Source organism: Benincasa hispida, chromosome 3, assembly GCF_027475165.1.
Source record: "Benincasa hispida cultivar pf3 chromosome 3, pf3_genome.v1.1, whole genome shotgun sequence".
NCBI lineage: Eukaryota > Viridiplantae > Streptophyta > Magnoliopsida > Cucurbitales > Cucurbitaceae > Benincasa > Benincasa hispida.
Window position 1 is genome coordinate 29,264,947 of NC_143480.1, and position 19,213 is coordinate 29,284,159.

General features: G+C 31.4%; 1 protein-coding gene across 4 annotated transcripts; it reads left to right on the plus strand.

Moving 5' to 3' along the window:
- The first annotated feature begins 13,896 nt into the window (after positions 1-13,896).
- Positions 13,897-18,065, plus strand: LOC120074706 (uncharacterized). 4 transcript variants are annotated; one of them, XM_039027924.2, is made up of 12 exons: positions 13,897-14,239; positions 14,446-15,777; positions 15,896-16,006; positions 16,101-16,133; positions 16,240-16,417; positions 16,498-16,679; positions 16,808-16,944; positions 17,030-17,125; positions 17,262-17,331; positions 17,434-17,508; positions 17,599-17,650; positions 17,742-18,065. In XM_039027924.2, the coding sequence occupies exons 2-12, from the start codon at positions 14,569-14,571 to the stop codon at positions 17,801-17,803; spliced, it is 2,205 nt and encodes a 734-aa protein (XP_038883852.1). In that variant the 5' UTR covers positions 13,897-14,239; positions 14,446-14,568; the 3' UTR covers positions 17,804-18,065. The 4 variants fall into 4 exon arrangements, with proteins under 4 accessions (XP_038883852.1, XP_090167662.1, XP_038883850.1 ...); XM_090311536.1 differs by having other exon boundaries at positions 15,905-16,006; XM_039027922.2 differs by having other exon boundaries at positions 13,909-14,239; positions 14,499-15,777.
- The last annotated feature ends 1,148 nt before the right edge of the window (positions 18,066-19,213 follow it).

Sequence of the window (19,213 nt, forward strand, 5' to 3'; positions counted from 1 at the left end):
TTTTAAATGATAATTTCGTCCACTTTGGTAATGAGTATTGTCCTTTTGGATTGAAATTTAGAGAGAAAATCAATGTATACTTTTTTTTTGTTGGTGTATTAATTTCTAAACTTAAGCTTGGTGTTATAATTTTTAAGCAAGTAAAATTTTTAAAAATTCACAAATATCTACAATATATATATATATATATATATAGTAATGCATAAAGCTGACCTCGTTTAACATACAACATCAATCATTAAAGAAAGCTAAAAGTTAAAAAGGGCAAACATATTTGTTTTATGAACCAAAAATAAATACGGAGTTAAATGTTGATGGACTAGAATAAAAGGTAAGGTAAAATCATAAATAAATAAATATTTATATATATATATCCTTGAACTTCTTATTTTGTTTAAAAAATGTACATAAATTTTCAAAAGTTTAATTAATATCTTTAAATTTTAAACAAAATGTTAAAAAAAGAAAAAAAAAGATCCCACTACTAGTTTTTGACGAAAACCAAAGTACCATTTAACTTTAAAAAGTTGCATAGACCTTTAATCTTTAAAAAGGGTAAAAAAAAAAAAAATCTTCGTTATTAATATATAGATTAAAACTGTTTATCTACATCTCATTTCATTCCTATCCATTTACTCTTTATTCTCTGGTTCAATAGATGGTCTAACACTTCCATAATTTCTCTATATTCTTCAATACCCTTTTATTCCTCTTCTATCATTATTCAATCTCTGAACCTACCCCGTTAATTCAAGCTATATAAGTTATAGTGGGAACTGAAAAATTTATGGAGGTGTTTTAATGTAGTACTTATCTATAATAGTTACATAATTACAGTGACTCCCAAACAACTCAACATTCAATTGTTCACTCTAGGCTCCCCCTAGGTTTGTGATTCCTTCTCACGATAACTCATGCTCCCCCTAAGTTGTGGTATTAATGAAGAATGTCTTAGGCTCTCTCTATGACCGAGATTCCCTCTTTGCAAGACTCGAGCTCTCCTCAAGTCGTGAGAATCTTTCTCACTCGAATTGTATCTTTCCTTTTTAGAACAAAGTTACCTTTACTCAAATAGCTTAGGCTACCCCTAAGTTGTGATATTAGTGAAGAATGTCTTAGGTTCTCCCTATGACCGAGACTCCCTCTTTGCAAGACTCGAGCTCCCCTCAAGTCGTGAGAATCTTTCTCACTCGAACTGTATCTTTCCTTTTTAGAACAAAGTTGCCTTTGCTCGAATAGTTTAGGCTCCCCCTAAGCTTGAGAATTCCTTCTCAGATGAATTACAATACCTAGTGTTAGGATTAATGATATTGGCTAAATATATTTGTTCAAGATTTTTGTCATTGTTTTCTTGGACTTTTTAGAGTTGTCTATGTTGGCTTTTCGGCACTTAATCTCAAATTAAGATTTGGGAGATCCGCTTCCGGTCAAAGGTCCCTTCAATATGAATCCTTTAAAAATAGCATCAACACTATTTCAGTAATAGACCTCATATAGAACAAAGAGTAGCTCTCACTGCTCCTAACTTCCTGCTTAGGGCATCAGCTATCATATTTGTTTTACTTGGATGGTACTCAATAGTACAATCATAATCCTTAATCAGCTCTAACCATCTTCTTTGTCTCAAATTTAGCTCTTTCTAATAAAAAAAAAAACAATATACTTTAAGCTCTTATGATCAGTAAATACGGCAACACTCACCAAATAGATAATGTCTCCACAGCTTCAAAGCTAACACCACAACTGCTAACTCCAGATCATGAGTAGGGTAATTACACTCATGCTTCTTTAACTAACGAGAAGCGGGCTACCACTTTACCCTCCTGTATCAAAACACATCCTAACCCTTGTCTGGACGCATCACAATAAATCTAAAATTCCTTACCTGAGGTAGGAAAAGTAAGTATCAGTGCAGACATTAGTCTTCGCTTCAACTCCTGAAAGTTACGTTCACATTCAGACGACCAATCAAACTTCACCTCTTTTCTTGTCAGGTTAGTCAATGGGAGAGCTATTCTAGAAAAGCCTTCCAGAAACCTCCTGTAATAACCTCCTAATCCTAGAAAACTACGTACCTCATATACCGTAGAAGGTCGCTCCCAGTTTACTATCGCTTCTATCTTCTAAGGGTCTACATTAATTTTTGCTGCTGATACCACATGCCTCATAAACACAACTTGATCTAGCCAAAATCACACTTACCAAACTTTGCATATAGATTATTTTCCCGTAACGTTTGAAGCACCGTTCTCAGATGTTCCTTATGTTTTTCCCTGCTACTTGAATATACTAAAATGTCATCAGTAAAAACAATTACAAACTGATCCATATAGGGATGAAAGATCTTATTCATTAAGTCCATGAATACCGCAAGGGCAGTCATCAAACCAAACGGCAAAACTAAGAACTCATAATGCCCGTATCTAGTTCTGAAAGTAGTCTTAGGAACTCTGCGATCTTTTACCTTAAACTGATGATATCTTGATCTCAGATCTATCTTAGAGAACACCGTGGCCCCCTTTAACTGATCGAAGAGATCATCAATACGAGGCAATAGATATTTATTCCTGATTGTCACCTTATTCAACTGTTTGTAATCTATACATAACCAGAGAGTGTCCTTCTTCTTATTTACAAACAAAACTGACGCTCTCCAGGGTGACACACTGGGTCTGATGTACCCTTTATCCACTAACTTCTGTAACTGCACCTTTAACTCTTTCAGCTCTACTGGTGCCATCCGGTACAGGGCTTGTGAAATAGGCGATATACCTAGAATCAAATCAATAGTAAACTCAACTTCCTTGTCAGGTGGAAATCCTGACAACTCCTTAGGGAACACATCTAAAAACTTCTGTACAACTGGCACGTCTTTTGGCTTCAACTTCGTATCTTGTGAAACTATTACATGTACCAAGTAGGCAACACATCCTTTGCTTAATAACTTCCTAGCTTTAACTGCTGATATCAAGCTACTAGGGAGAAGTCTTTTGCTTCCAACAAATACAATCTCTTTCTCGCTTGGCCTTCTAAATATTACCTCTTTCTTAAAACAATTAATAGAGGCATAATATTTACTCAAAAAATATATGCCTAGAATAGCATCAAACTCAATTAATTCTAAAGGAATCAATAAGTAATTCTAAAGGAATCAATAAGTAATTGTTAAATCCATGCCTATAAGATTTTAAATCAATAAGTGATTACAATTCCGTATTATTTAAAATTAGTTCAAAATTATTGCTATGGGGAGAGAAAATTATTGATGTCGATATATTAGATAAGACATTTTCTACATTCCATGTCTCGAATATGCTCCTACAGCAGCAATATCAAGAGAAAGGTTTTAAACAATATTCTGAACTAATTTCATGTCTTCTCATGACTGAACAAAATAACGGGTTATTGATGAAAAACCATGAATCTCGACCAACTAGAACAACACTATTTTCTGAAGTGAATGGTGTGAATGTTAATAATCGTGGACAAGGTCGTAGTCATGGTCGAGGTCGTGACTGTGGCAGAGGAAGAAATAATAATTATTTTCTTGGTGGTCGTTCTAACCATTCAAATTTTGAAAGAACCATGCAAAATGATGATCACAAAGGAAAGTTCCACAAGATAAGAGTTCAAAGAGTGTTGAAAATAAGGGCTTTCGATGTGAAATGATTGGACATTGGTCACAGACTTGTTGTATGTCAAAACACTTAGTTGATCTCTATCAAGTCTCCTTGAAGAAAAAAGGAAAAAATGTGGAAGCAAATTTTGCATACTAGGATAATGATATATTTGACCCATCCCATGTGACAAATTTGGATGTGACGGACTTCTTTGAATCTTCTGATGCACAGTTGATGGAACATCAAGTATTTCTTTTGACTTTGAGAATATCCAGACTTAATGTTGTTGTTTTCTTTTATCTATCTTCATGTTTTCTAGTAAATGTTAACTTTTATATATTCCAAGTGTTGTTTTTCTTATTGTAATTATTTTTTTTTAATGAAGAAACATGGATCATTTTCATATGTTGAGTGATTAAAAAATGAGCAAAGAAGATTTATGTCTAGCAGACAATACAACTACACACACAATACTTACAATAAAAAATACTTTTTCAAATTGACAATGCTAAAAATAAAAGTAAATACAATATCAGGTTCTGTAAACTTGATTGAAGGTTTTGAAAAAGCAAATATTATTTTGCCTAGAGGGACAGAATTCACAATTAATAATGCATTGTTCTCTAGTCAATCAAAGAGAAATCTACTTAGTTTTAAAGATATACGTTACAATGTTATCATATTGAGACTGATAGTAAGAATAATGTGGAGTATTATATATTATCTTTATTGTCTCAAATGAAAAATGTATACTGAAAAAGTTGTCTGCTTTATCTTCTGAATTGTATTATACTCATATACGAGTAATTGAAACATATACAACAATGAACCTAAAGTTCATGAATCCATATATATTTGCTATTTGGCATGATTGATTGAGTCATCCAGGGTCTATAATGATGAGAAAAATTATTGAGAATTCAAATGGACACCCATTGAAGATCCAGAAGATTCTTCAATCTAATGAATTATCACGTGATGCTTGCTCTCAAGGTAAATTAATTATTAGATCATCACTAGCTAAAATGGGAACTGAATCACCTGCTTTTTTAGAACGAAGTCATGGTGATATATGTGGACCTATTAATCCACCAAGTGGACAATTTCTATATTTTATAATATTAATAGACACATCTAGCAAATGGTCACACGTGTATGCTTGTTATCAAGTCGAAATCTTGCATTTGCAAGATTACTTGCTCAAATAATTAAGTTAAGAGCACAATTTTCTGATTATACGATTAAGATCCTTCGTCTTGATAACACTGGTTAATTTATATTCTAAGCTTTTGATAATTATTGTATGTCAATTAGGATAAGTGTTGAACATCCTGTAGCTCATGTTCATATACAAAATGGTTTAGCATAATCATTTATAAAACATTTGTAATTAATTGCAAGATCACTACTTTTGAAAGCTAAGATTCCTACATTTGTATGGGGATATGCTATTTTGCATGCAACATCACTTGTACGCAATAGGCCATTAGCTTTTCATAAGTACTCACCATTACAATTAGCTCATGGCTATGAGCCAAATATTTTCCATCTGAGAATTTTTGGATGTGCAGTATATGTTTCAATTACTCCACCACAATGTACTAAGATGGGTCCTCAAAGAAAGTTAGGAATATATGCTGGATATGATTCCCCATTAATTATTAAATATCTTGAACCCCTGACAGGTAATGTATTTAATGCTAGATTTGCTAGTTGTCATTTTAATGAGACAAATTTTCCAACATAACGAGGAGGAATTAAGAATTTGGAAAACGAAATTACATGGAATACATCGTTATTGTCTTATTTAGATCCCCGTACAAATCAATGCGAACTTGAAGTTCAGAAAATAATTTATTTGCAAAATATAACAAATCAATTACCAGATGCATTTATAGATGCAAATAAAGTAACTAAGTCACATATACTAGCTGCAAATGTCCCATCAAAAATTGATATCTCAACACAATAAGTTGTCACTAATGAATCTGGAACATGCCAGAAGCGTGATAGATTAGTGGGTTCCAAAAATAAAAATCCTTGAAAATGAAAAATAAATAATAGTCAAAATGACTTGGTCGATGATGTAAATACGCATGAAGAAATCTTTGACATGACTATTGAGAAAGATGAAGTGCCTAAAAATAATTATGAGATTTCAATAAACTATGTCATGACAGAAAAAAAGATGGAATCAAATTAATATAGTTATTGACAACATTTTTGCACATAATGTTGCTCTTGATATTTTATCTGAAAATGAGAATTATGAACTAAAATCTGTTGAAGAATGTTGACATAGAATAGATTGGCTTCAGTGGAAAGAAGCAATCGAGGTAGAATTAACCTCACTTTTAAAAAGTCAGGTTTTTGGATCAGTAATTCAAATACCAGAAGGTGTCAAACTTGTGGGATACAAATGGATATTTGTGAGAAAAAAATGAAAATAATGAGGTCACAAGATATAAAGCAAGACTAGTTGCACAAGGTTTTTCACAAAGACTTGGTATTGATTATGAGGAGACATATTCTCCAATGGTAGATACTGGATGTGATAGAGTAAATATGCATAAAACGGAAGTAAACACAATCATTAAGCACTATAATTGCATATAATTTAAGTATAAAGTATGCTAAAAATAGCTTTTCACAAAAGAGGGTTTGTATAATGTATACTTTTGTAGATTCTCTCTTGATCCTTGCTGAACTCCACAGATTTGATCTTCAAATCTCTAGTAGACCACCGAGAGGAGTTTCTCTACTTTTCTCAGCCTTGGATTGAATGGTGGAAACTCTAAATTGAGATGGATTAAGGTGGAAAAAGGAGAGCTTTGATAACAAAATAGTTTTGCTGAAAGCTTTTAAAAAATCAAATTGCATGACCTTCAAAATTCTAAATAATGAAGTATTTAACAAGTTCTAGCATACAAGCACTCATACGTTTAGCTAATTGACACCTCAATTAGCACTAAGTGAGTGGGCAAGGTGTTGAACTTGTGGACAAATCCACTAAGTTGGAAAACTTGGATAAACACACTAACCACTTCAAATTTAATTTAATTTAAACTTAATTAAATTAAACTAATTTTCTAAATTTGAATTTTGATTTAATTTAAATAAATAATTAAAAAAAATTAATAATTAATTAATTAATTAATAGTTTAATATCAAATATTAAATTAATGAAACACCTAATTCAAACATGAACCTTATTCATGTGACTAATATTTAAATCAATATTTAAATATTTTAAACTCTCAAATTATGTTTAATTTCAATAAATTTAAACGTTTAATTATCCAAACCCTAAATTGAATTTAAACATTTCAAATTCAAACCCTAATTCTAAATTTGAACACTTCAAATTCGCTCAATTTTCTAATTCAAGGTGTAATGTTTTACGAGCTAGTAGAGGAACCTTATGGACCTACAGATCATGAGCTCTAACGATTTAAGATTAATTGGCTGAACTCTTTAAACCAAATTAATCAATATTCGTTAACCACCGAGACATACAAGTATAGCTCGATGGTTGCACTCTCCTCACTGTATATATATTTTTGTCCACTTGATTTAACCATGATCAGTAAGTCGATCCTTCACTGCAAATACATCTTGCGTCTTAAACTCCCATTAGTCATCTATCCAATAATTGGTTTATAGTCTAACTAATGAACCGTGTCCCTTTCGGCCATGAGAGGGCGGGACCCCTTTGTTCAAGACTAGGAATCAGTACTTAAAGGAATAACCTATCTGCTAACTCTAAAATGGGTAGGAGCGAATTTCATCTCGCAGGACTATATTCCCAGCTATCTATCCGGTATTATCCCCAAAATAGGAGGCTTGTTGAACAGTGTTGTTGAACTATTCTCACCTATGTAGATCAAAGAATTATCTAGAATAAATAGGAGTCCATAGTTAGCTCAGGATTAAGATCCAGTTACCCTCGTTCATCGAATTGAAGTAGTCAGTTTTAACAGTAAACGATTGTTATAAAGAAAAAATGGTTATTTCTTAGTCCGGTCTTATGCAAAACTCTTTTGCATAGGATGCCCCTACTCGCATGTCTCCAATGTACGATTTTGGGATCACATTTTTTGTATCAGTATACAAAGTAGGCTGCATCCATAGTGTCCCCAAGACAAGGTACCAAATCTCATCTATATACTTATAGACCTTTTTGGCTATATACCATAACTTGATCCTCTTTTATGTCTCTACATAAAGTTACAGTATTCATGCTATAGCGTTTATTGGATTTTATAACATAATGCAATTTTAATCTCAATAACACTTTTATTAAATAAACCCTTCAATAATACTTTTATTGATAAATATAATATGTTTCCATTATTACAAACTACGAGTTTTAGGACATTCCCAACAGGATGCAATTACACTAAGATATTTAATTGGCCTGATTGTGTATGAAAGTCTGAATATGCATCTTATAGATGTAGTCATGGCATATTTATATAGATCTCTTGATAATGAAATTTATATGAGAATCTCATAAGAATTTAAGGTACCTAAAATATATAAATCAAATTCTTAGGAATTATATTAATAAAGTTACAGAAATCACTATACGGATTGAAATAATCAAGACGGATGTAGTACAATCGCTTGAGTGGATATTTGTTGAAAGAAGGATATCAAAATAATTCAATATGTCCATGTATTTTTATAAAGAAATCACAATTAGAATTTGCTATTATAACTATATATACTGATGACTTAAATGTAATTGGAACTTCTAAAGAGATTTCAAAGACAATAGAGTATCTCAAGAAAGAATTTAAGATGAAAGATCTCGGAAAAATTTTTTTTGCCTTGGTTTGCAAATTCAACATTTAGTAGATGGAATATTTGTTCATCAGTCAACTTATATAGGAAAAGTTTTGAAAAGGTTCTATATGGACAAAGTACACCCATTAAATATTTCAATGGAAGTTCGTACATTGGATATAGAAAGATATATTTTGACCTTAAGATGATAATTAAGAATTTCTTGGTCCTGAAGTACCATATCTTAGTGCAATTGGTGTACTTATGTATCTTGCTAATAATACAAGACCAGATATTGCATTTTCAGTAAATTTATTAGCTAAATATAGTTCTTTTCCAACAAAAAGACGTCGGAACGAAATTAAGCATATACTCTGTTATCTCCTAGGAACGATTGATATAGGTTTGTTTTTATTCAAATAAATCAAATTTCGATCTATTTGGTTATGCAAATTATGGATATTTATCTGATCTACACAAAGTTCGATCTCAAACAAGTTATGTATCTACATGTGGAGAAACTACTATATCATGGTGATCAATGAAACATACCATAACGGTTACTTCCTCAAATCATATTGAATTTCTTGCAATTTATGAGGCTATTCGATAATGTATAAGGTTAAGATCAATGACTCAGCACATTTTTGAAACATGTAGCTTGTCTTCTAATAAACATCTTCCAACAATATTATACGAATACAACACAACATGCATATCCCAAATCAAAGAAGGATATATTAAAGGAGATAGAACAAAACATATTTCACCAAAACTTTTTTACACTCATGATATTGAAGAAAATGGTGACATCACGGTATAGCAAATATGTTCAAAAGATAACTTGACAGACTTATTTACAAAGTCATTATCCATCGCAATCGTTGAGAAATTGATACACAACATTGGATGTTTCCATGAGGGTAGCAAATATATTATATTTTTTTGGGATTATTAAATTATATGAAATATGTAATCTTCTTCCTTCACTATGATTTTTTTTCCCATTGGATTGTTCTTAGTAAGGTTTTAACGAGACATATTTCATATATATATAATGGACATCTAAGGGAGAGTATTATAAATATTATAAATAGGTGTTAGATGCCCATGCTTGTCCTATGCCAAATGTCATTTTTCCATTACCACATATATTACTCATGTGTCATTCAACCACCTATGCATAGTATCCAAATATGCCACATCCTACCTGCCACTTTGCCTATAAATAGTGACATTTTGTGGATCTTGAAAGAACACACATTGGCGAGAAATTCCATTTTAAAATTTCACTCAAATTTTCATATTATCAAATTTTCATAATCTTAGTTATTTTATTTATTTATTATTATTATTATATTATATTTTCTCTATAACCGTGTTTTCGTTGTGCTCCATTATACTCTTCGATTTTACAATACTATAAAAGTATTTTATTTATTTGTTTTTTTAATTTAAAGACGTAAATGAGAGTATTTAATACAAAGTAGAAACTAGAAAGTTGTATTTTATTTTCTATAATGGAGCCAAAATGGAATATAGGCTGAGAGTTGGCTTTTTAAATGAAAATAGATTATTTTTTCATCGGATTGGAGTTCGAGTTTTTGGCCAAACACGCAAACGACGCGTCCCCATTTCGATTTTCGACTATTTCTCCCTTTTTTTCCTCTTCATTTCCATTTTTTAAAATTTTGTGGCTACTAATCATTTGTGGCTGACTACAATCCATCGTTACCGTGTCTTGGACAAATTTAATATTATATTTGTATTTGGACGACGAGTGTAAAAAAAAAAATCGATGACCTGAAAAAAATTCCATCAATCCAATCAAATTCATATCGTTTGAATTGGATTATTAACTCTTTTAGTTATGTTAGACTCAAATAAATTAAAATTTTATAGATTGAGAGGCCCATCAATCCAATCAAATTCATGTCATTTGAGTTGGGTTATTAACTCTTTTAGTTATATTAGGTACAAATAAATGAAAATTTTATAAATTGAGTTAGTTTATAGATTCACTCAAAATAACCAAAACCAAAATCATCATGAACTTATTATTAACTTTAAAATGTCTATTCTTTTACTTATAATATAATTAGATATTCATATATTTATTTGTTTTTTTTAATTTCATCAATTTTTTTGGATAATTTATTCTCCTAAAGTAGTTTCTTTTAGCACTTTGGAAAGATACATTATATAAATTGAAATTAAGTTGTTAATTTTAATTAAATATATTAAAATAATTAAATCAATATATTAAAATTTTATTTTTTAGAATAAAATTTTAAATAAATGGCTCGAATAACCTAAACTACCCCAATCCAAATGTTTCATGGGATTCATTTTGTAAGGAGGGCTATTTGGTTGATAAAATTTACAACCCAAATAATTGAATTAGATATAAAAAGTTTTTCAAGCCAACCCACAAATACCCCTAATTTAGACACTGCAGAATAGGTTGAAAGTCACTAAAAATAAACTTAAGATAAAATGAGGTTAAATTCAAATAATTTCGAGGTTAATTGATCATTAAGCATAACGTCTTCATATTAGGAAAAACTAATGATAATCTTAAAGAGAATTAAATGAATTAATTCTCCAACTTTGACATTATATTTATTTTTCTTTATTGGCAAATAATCTCTTTTTTAAATTATAAATTTATTGTTGTTGTCACGTGAAGTTAAGGTACATATTTTTTTAATCCAGATTTTGGTATCAATAGGATGCAAGTATATATTGTCAATGTAATATATTTGGTTGATTTTGGTACATGCAAAACTTGAGTAACATGTATTATATTATGTCAAGCAACATGTTCTGTATCTTGCTGATTCTGGCTAAAGATTATTTCCCTACCGATTGAAATGTGTAACGCAGATTTCGTGACTTGTTTTACTATTATTACATAAAATATTTTCTTTTCTTGAAGACCTTCTCAAGATTGAGACATAAATTGTGGATCTTGTTTATTTTTAAGGTTAGCCCTTTTAAAAATGTCGAATATGTATTTAGGGTTCTTAAGAATTTTCTAAACCCAAATCCTTATGCATTGTTTGTGAACTTTGTGTACCTCGATGTTGGGATGTTGCTACCAGTAGTTATTTAAACTAGGCTTGATGTTTATGAATATAGAAAATCACTTAGGGAGTAAGTGATAACTCGAGATGAGTAGTTGATGTTGTACTAAGAGGATCACATTTAAAGCTTGAGAGAAATTTGCATGTGGAACTGAGAATAGCTCAAACTTAGGGAGAACCTAAGTTAAAATGGAATGGTAGACTTTGGGTAAGTTTCCAAAGAGGGAGTCTATCAGTTAAGTTAAGTTCTACTGTGTCTTTCTATACATGCTCTTATTATTTGATATTAAGTTACTTGGTTTATCAGTTATCTTGTTACAATATCATGCTTGACTTCTGTGTATTCTATTCTATGTTAGATTCATCTTAATATGTTGGTGCATGTGTGTGTATATTTTAAATACATATATTTCAATTTGTTGAAAATGAATTCGGTAAAAAAAAAAAAAAAACCTTGACTTAAGAGGTTGTTAATGGTTTGAACCTTTTTTCTTTTCTTCATATGATTATGTGGAAGAAATAAAGATGAAGTACTTTTATAATGTAATTTAGGGTCTGTTTAGACTGATCTAAAAAATATTTTAAAAAAAACTCAAGTTTATTTAAACACTTTTGATAAAATTAATTAAAATATATTTGAAAAGTTATTGAATAGTTGTTAAACACTCAATTTTTTTTCTAAAATAACTTATTTTTTTAAATTAAACACTTGAAAATATATTTCAAACACATCTTTAATCTTTCTTATAGTTCAACGTGTAGGTGAAAATTTAAGCAAGTGACCTCTTAATCAATAGTACATTCTTAAATCAATTAAATTATATTCAGATTTACAATTTTATCACCCGATTTAAATGTTATAATTAATATTGTTTTTCATAAGTTTGTTTATTTTGAATAAAATTTAAATTTTACACTACATTTCTTTCTATGATTTGGATCCGTCCATTGCAAGTGCATCTAATTTGGTTTCTGAGGCTGAGCTTTTTGTGGGCTTATGGCCTTTATGATAAGATAATAATAATAATAAAGGTAAATTGCAAAAACCGTCCCATAAAACTATGGTTGTAATTGTAATTATATCCTTAATCTTTCGACGGTACAAATTGAACCCTCAATCTTATACAAGTGTTAAAATTGAGTTTTCAAACTTATAAAGTTGTGAAATTTTCTACATTTATTGAAGTTAACCGACTAATTTTTATAATTAAAAATTTGATGGTGTAATTGCAATGAACATTATACTTCAAAGATGGTTTTTGCAATTTGTTTAAAAAAAAAGCGGAGTACTTTAATATATATTATTTTCCTTTTCGAGAGAGAATGTGTGGGATGGGAGAATCAAACTTCTAATCTCGAGGTTGATAGTACAAGTACTATGCCAATTGAGTTATACTCATTTTAGCAATTATGTATAATTTTGCTAAATGTTAATAACAAGCTATTTATGTTTTATTGGGTTTTTTTTATTATTGTTGTTTGAGTTCAACATCACGATAAAGTTGTAGAATTCAAACTTTTAATATCTTGCTCGAAAGTATATATCTTAACTAATCGAGTTATGTTTATTGACATTTAATCTATATATTTCATAAACTTTAGTTATTTTAAATCTTATTAGATTTCTATTGCATTTAGTTGTTTGTCATCACATGAAGAATATTCGAAACAATCAATTTTTGTATGATTTCTTAAGCTTAAACAATTCAATAACTAAATACACATCTTTAAAAATTGTATACTACACTCGCTATTTAACCAAAATTTTATTATACTCTCCCTAACTATCTACCTCGTTTGTTGTAATCATTTTTTTGAATTTTAAGGATGTCTAAATTCACTTGAGAAAAATAATAGTTTTAAAAAAATTTATTTTTATTTAAACACTTCGGATAAAAGTTGATTAAAATACACTTAAAAAACTATTTTGAGTGGTTGTCAAATATTTCAATTTCTTCCAAAATGACTTATTTTTCAAATAAAACACTTGAAAATGCATTACAAAATACATCCTAAAATCAAAGACTTAAAATCACTTTTGGTTAAATTATCAACCGATTATAAGATTAGTTTCAATTATACCCCTACATCTCGAAAAGTTTTATTTTACCATTGATGTTTGAACTCTTGTTTCTCTCAAATCCAATCTTAAATACTTTTGTCGTAAAATTTATAGACAAAAAAATCATGCCTGCTTATGTGTTACTTAAAGATGATGCCTACTTATGGGTTAAAACTTTGCGTAAAAAAAGTAAAAACAAAAGAATAGAAAGTATGGGACATGGAGTTTAAAGGAATGAGACACCAACCCGAATGATTCACTTATGTGTCATGTGTCTTTATTATTATTATTATTATTTTTACACGTATGTGCTTAGTTTTGATCACATAAACAGAGAAGTATACAATAATTATTTTGAAACAAAAACAACTGATTTTGATAGCGTAAATCAAAGAACATCCAGTGAGCAGTAGCAGTGAGCAAAGAACATCCAGTGAGCCTGAGGTAGAAGAAGGTCTTAGAACTATCCTCCGTTCATCAGCAATGGTCGCCATTATTTCTGTGCACAATGCTTTGATCGAGCTCCGACTCTTTGCCATATTTCACATTCTGCAGCTGCAGCCACCATGGCCAAGGAGGATAAAGACAATATCTGGAGAGATCGGCAAAGACGAAGCCTACTTGCTACCTTTCTCAAAAACCAGCTTAGAAATTTCAGGAAAACAACACCAGATTCGGTATCTGTATGTGATCGTTCACCAGTTTCCCTATTTTGTTTTATTCGATTCCAAGAATTATTTGCATCGTCGTCGTCGATGAATCATCCTCGTGCTCATCGATTTCTTGGAATTGAGCATCCAGACAATTTTTTTTTTTGCAGTATTTGTATTTGTTCCTTTCATCTTTCTTTTTATATATTTTTTTTTTGTTTATTGCATTGATCATTCAGCGGCACAGGTTTCTTATATTTCCCAATAGTTCTGAAGTCCTTCCCTTCAATAGGTTGTTGCGATGAAGACCGTCGCTCTGAATTAGGGCTCCGTGATTGGTCATCGCAACTCGAAAGAGCCAAATGTGTCCAGCTTTGAACTTAATGAAGCAGAGGAAGGATGGTTATGAACCATCTGATACTGAGACAGAATGGCAAGAAAGCCCTTGGAATGATCCTAAGGAGAAGAAACTTGTACTGGATTACAATAATCGAAGAACTGATTCGGCAGTATCCAAGAAGTTCACTGCTGCGGCGAATGTTTCTCCTCCTGGTTTGAGAAGAAACGGTGGCAAAACACCTCGCAGGCCAGCCAAAGACGATAGTGTTCTTGTTATGCTTCAGAGAAACATCAGCCCCTTGTCAAGAGCAGAAAGAAGAAGACATGAGTCTCCTTTTAAAGCTGCGGGGGAGGAAATTGGAAGCTCTAGCATGAGGTCAAGAAAAGAGGAGAATTTGACTTCTTCTCATGGGAGTAGCAGAATAAGTCAAAAACCAGGCTACAGTAGGAGATCAGTGACTGCTCCAAGGTTGAGGATGAGAGATGAACATATGATTGCTGTAAATGATTTATCTCAGAGGAGAGAGAGAGTAGCTCCAACCTTGCAGGTCAGCTCCATCCTACAACAGCCAAAGGAGGTTTCCCAGGTGAATTCTCTATCTATTGGTGAAATGAATGAACTGATCGCAGATGGAAGGATTAATAGAGGTTTGGCTTTTAATGACCCTGTGGCTGAAAGCATGGGGTCGATCTCACCGGGGGATATATTCTTTTCGCGTGATGGCTTGCCTATTGGGATGAATAACAATGTCACCTCAAAGAGAAATGCGTTCAAAAACTATATAAGTCCAAAGCCTGCATTTGTGGCTAAAAAGAATGATGATACTTATAATCAAGTGGCAGTAAATGCTAATGGTAGAGGAGTTTCTTCTGCTGGAGCAGGTTTGTCATCGACCACAACCAGTAGTGCCGCTGTAAGTAGAGAAAATAGTAGTAGAATTAGCATTGAAAATAGTAAGATCAGTGATGTGAGTGGAAGAACAAGTGAGAGTACTAAAAGGTTTATAGCCAATAGACGAAAGAAGAAGAATGATATATGGTTTTCTTGTATGAGGAATGGGACTTGCAGGACAACAAAATCGCCTGAAAAGCGACCATTTGATGAAGCTACATATATTGAAAAGGCAAATGTTGTTGAATACTTGAAACCCTTCTGGGCAGATCAGCATAGACCGGTTTCCTTAAATGGTTTCACTTTCCATAAGCATGAGGCCCAACTTCTCAAACAATTAGTAAGTGTTTTCAGGCAGGGTTGATTCTTTAAATTACTCCTGCAGACTGCAACCAGATTCCATACTTGTGCAGTTTATTGCATAGACTTTTTCACATCCATTTCATTTAATTGTTTAGGTTTCACAGGACAGTTTTCCCCACATTCTCTTCAAAGGTCCACGTGGATCTGGCAAAAGAGTGCTGATGATGGCTCTTCTGCGTGAGATATATGGTGATTCATGTTGGAATGTATGTCTTTGAGCAGCCGATGTAATGACATAAAAAACAATTCTTTCTTTGACACGAATATTACTTGAATCCGTTGCCTTGTGTATCTTTTCAGGTTTCTCATGATTTGCGACGTTTCCAGATTCAGGTATCTAAACATATATGGTAAAATATAGATACCTTCTTTCTGGTTATAATGGCCATGAACTTTAAATATAAAGCAAATCTTGAAGCTCATTATGATATGGTGACAGGAAAGAAAACTGACGCAAGTCTTCGTTCCATTGACATCAAGTGCTCACCATGTGGAACTAAATTTAAGCTCCGAATCAAATGCTAAGTATGCTTTACTGGGATTGGCTAAAGAAATAGGCAGTGAATATTCTATTAATGTGGAAGCAAGAAATGTTAATCCCAAGGCAAATTTCAAAGGTCCGACTTCCAATGATTATGTTAAAACGTTACAAACTCATAAACCCAACGTTAATCTGACTTGATGTTCTTAATTCCAGTGGTAGTCCTTTTAGATGTAGACAAAGCTGCAGAGGATATTCAACACTTGCTTAGGTGGATTATGGATGGCTATAAGGATGCTTGTAAAGTTGTACTTTGTTGTGAAGATGACACAGGCATCCTTGAATCAGTGATACGCCGCTGCAAAGTTATTAAAATTAACCCTCCTGTAACTCATGAAGTAAGCCCTATCTTGCATCTAATTTTCATTAATTCTCATTATTTTTCAAGATGAGAGAATCTGAAATTGCTGTTTGAATATTGTCATTTTAAACTTTTTCCGTTTTGGGCTAATCTCCGACTTTCCAGATCATGGATGTACTTATCAAAATAGCAGAGAAAGAGGAATTTGACTTACCCATGAACTTCGCTTCTAAGATTGCTACTAAAGCAAAGCAAAACCTGAGAAAAGCAATCATGGCGCTTGAAGCATGCAAGGCACACAAGTTAAGAGTTCAACACAATAGCATTTAAAAACTCGAAAATACTTTTACATAATCCTTGAGAGCTAAAAACTTTTCCCTTTTGCAGTTATCCATTTTCTGATGACCAGCCAATCCCCATTGGATGGGAAGAGGCCGTGGTAGAACTCGCAGCCCATATCCTCGAAGACCCCTCAAATCCAAGGTAACTCCATTTCTCTTATAATATATGGATAAAACGAACACCGAATACTGAGAGAACAAGTTCGAGTGAAACTTCGACATTCTTCTCGATCAAACTTCTAATTAGAGTATTAACAATTCGCTTGTGTTCCTATCAGATTACACCAAGTAAAAGAAAAAATTCAGAAGCTTCTAGTTGATTCGGTTCATCCTAAACTAATTCTCCAGGTACTGCATTTAGAACATCCATTGTTGGGTTTTCTTTTGTATAACATCCAAACTACCTAACTTGTGACAAAGACTTATAAAAGCTGTGTCCTCAACGTGCAGAAGCTTGTGGAACAATTTCTGAAAAGAATTGAGCTGAGATCAAGGAGGGAACTTTATTATTGGCATGCTTATTATGTTAGTTCTCTTTTTCCCTTTTTTTTCTTTTCCTATTCAGGCATTGTTAGCTCGGCAAGTTTGATAATTAGGAGCATGTGTCATTTGCAGAACAAGAGACTCCCAATTGAAACTGGAACAAGTGCGTTACCCAAATTAGAAGGTAAATTACAAATGTTGCCCAACTTACTACTTAGATTCAAAAATCATCTGTAGCTAAAACCATTCAAGTTTTGATGAATTTCTTCTTGCAGAATTTGTGGCAAAGTTCATGAGCATGTACAGGAAGAGCTCCACCAACTTCGTATATGATTGATAGAAATGTTGATAATGGTGAAAAGTTTATTTGTTTTTGATAATAGAAGACTTGCTAGTATCCATTTTATACGGTTGGATATACAAAATCATAGTTTGACTATGCATCCAAAGTTCAGAGGGAATAATCATTATGTGGTGATCGCTTTTAATAATTTTCCTCTAATCACTTTATAATAATTAATTATTGCTCATTGTAATAATTTCCTTTTGAAAAACCTAAAATAAATAGAACAAAATAAAAACATTAGGATATTGATGTATTCTGGCTCGTCTTGCTGGACTTGTCAATTCTGTTCTACATGAAAAAGAGGGACCTACGCGAATAAGAACAAGTGCTTTTAGATGTAAGAGAGAAATATATTAGTAAACGTCAACTATTTTCACTCAATACTCTCACTTGAGTTGAATGATATATTTAAATTGTGGATATGTTTGTTTCTAAACTATTTATGTCAATTTAAAGACGTTTTAAGATTTAAGAGGTTTCCTAACCAGTTGATAGTTTTTTTTTTTTTGGTTATTGTTATTTCTTGTTTATTTTCGTCAAAAAAAAAAATCTAGGGAGTACATTAAAATTTTGAGATATTAAGATTGACTTATTGTCAAACTTTAACGCAATTTAAGTTTTTTTTTTTTTGTCAACTTTGTATGTTACTCGATTAGTTAATGAAAAAAAATGAAGACATTATATTCTAAATGAAAATGGTAGAGGTTTAAATCTCTATCTTACAATAAATAAAAATAATAATTAAAAAAAAAAAAAAACTCAAGTTCTCTTTTTCTTTAATTACTGAAAGGTAAATTTTAAGAGTTATATAATTTGTCTCATAAGACATCTCAAATTTGAAATTTCACTGACTTATTAGATATTAAATTGAAAGTTTAAAAACTATTAAAAAATTCAAAATCTATAAAAATGTAATATTAAAATTTTCATTGACATGTTAATATTTCTATCGATATTTACATTTTTTTTGGGTCCGACATCGACATTAGGGGTGAATTGCCATTGTTATTATGTTATAGAAAAATCCAAGAAACGTGCATAATTACGGAAAAAGAATTTCACTAATATAAATATAACATAAATAATAAAGATATTAGCTTGTTTTAAAATGATAAAATATTTATGTATTAATTTAAGGTTTGTTTTCAAATATAGGAAAATGAACAAAAATATTTACAAATGTGGCAACATTTCATTGTCATACACCCTATCGTGGTCTATCTTAGATAGATTGTGATATATTGCTATTATTTTTTAATATTAAATTGAAAGTTTAAATACTATTAAATATTCAAAACCTATGAAAATATAGTATTAGATTTTTTTTTTTGTTAACATGTCAATATTTCTATAGATACTTACATTTTTTTTGGGCGACGTCGACATTATTGGTGAATTATC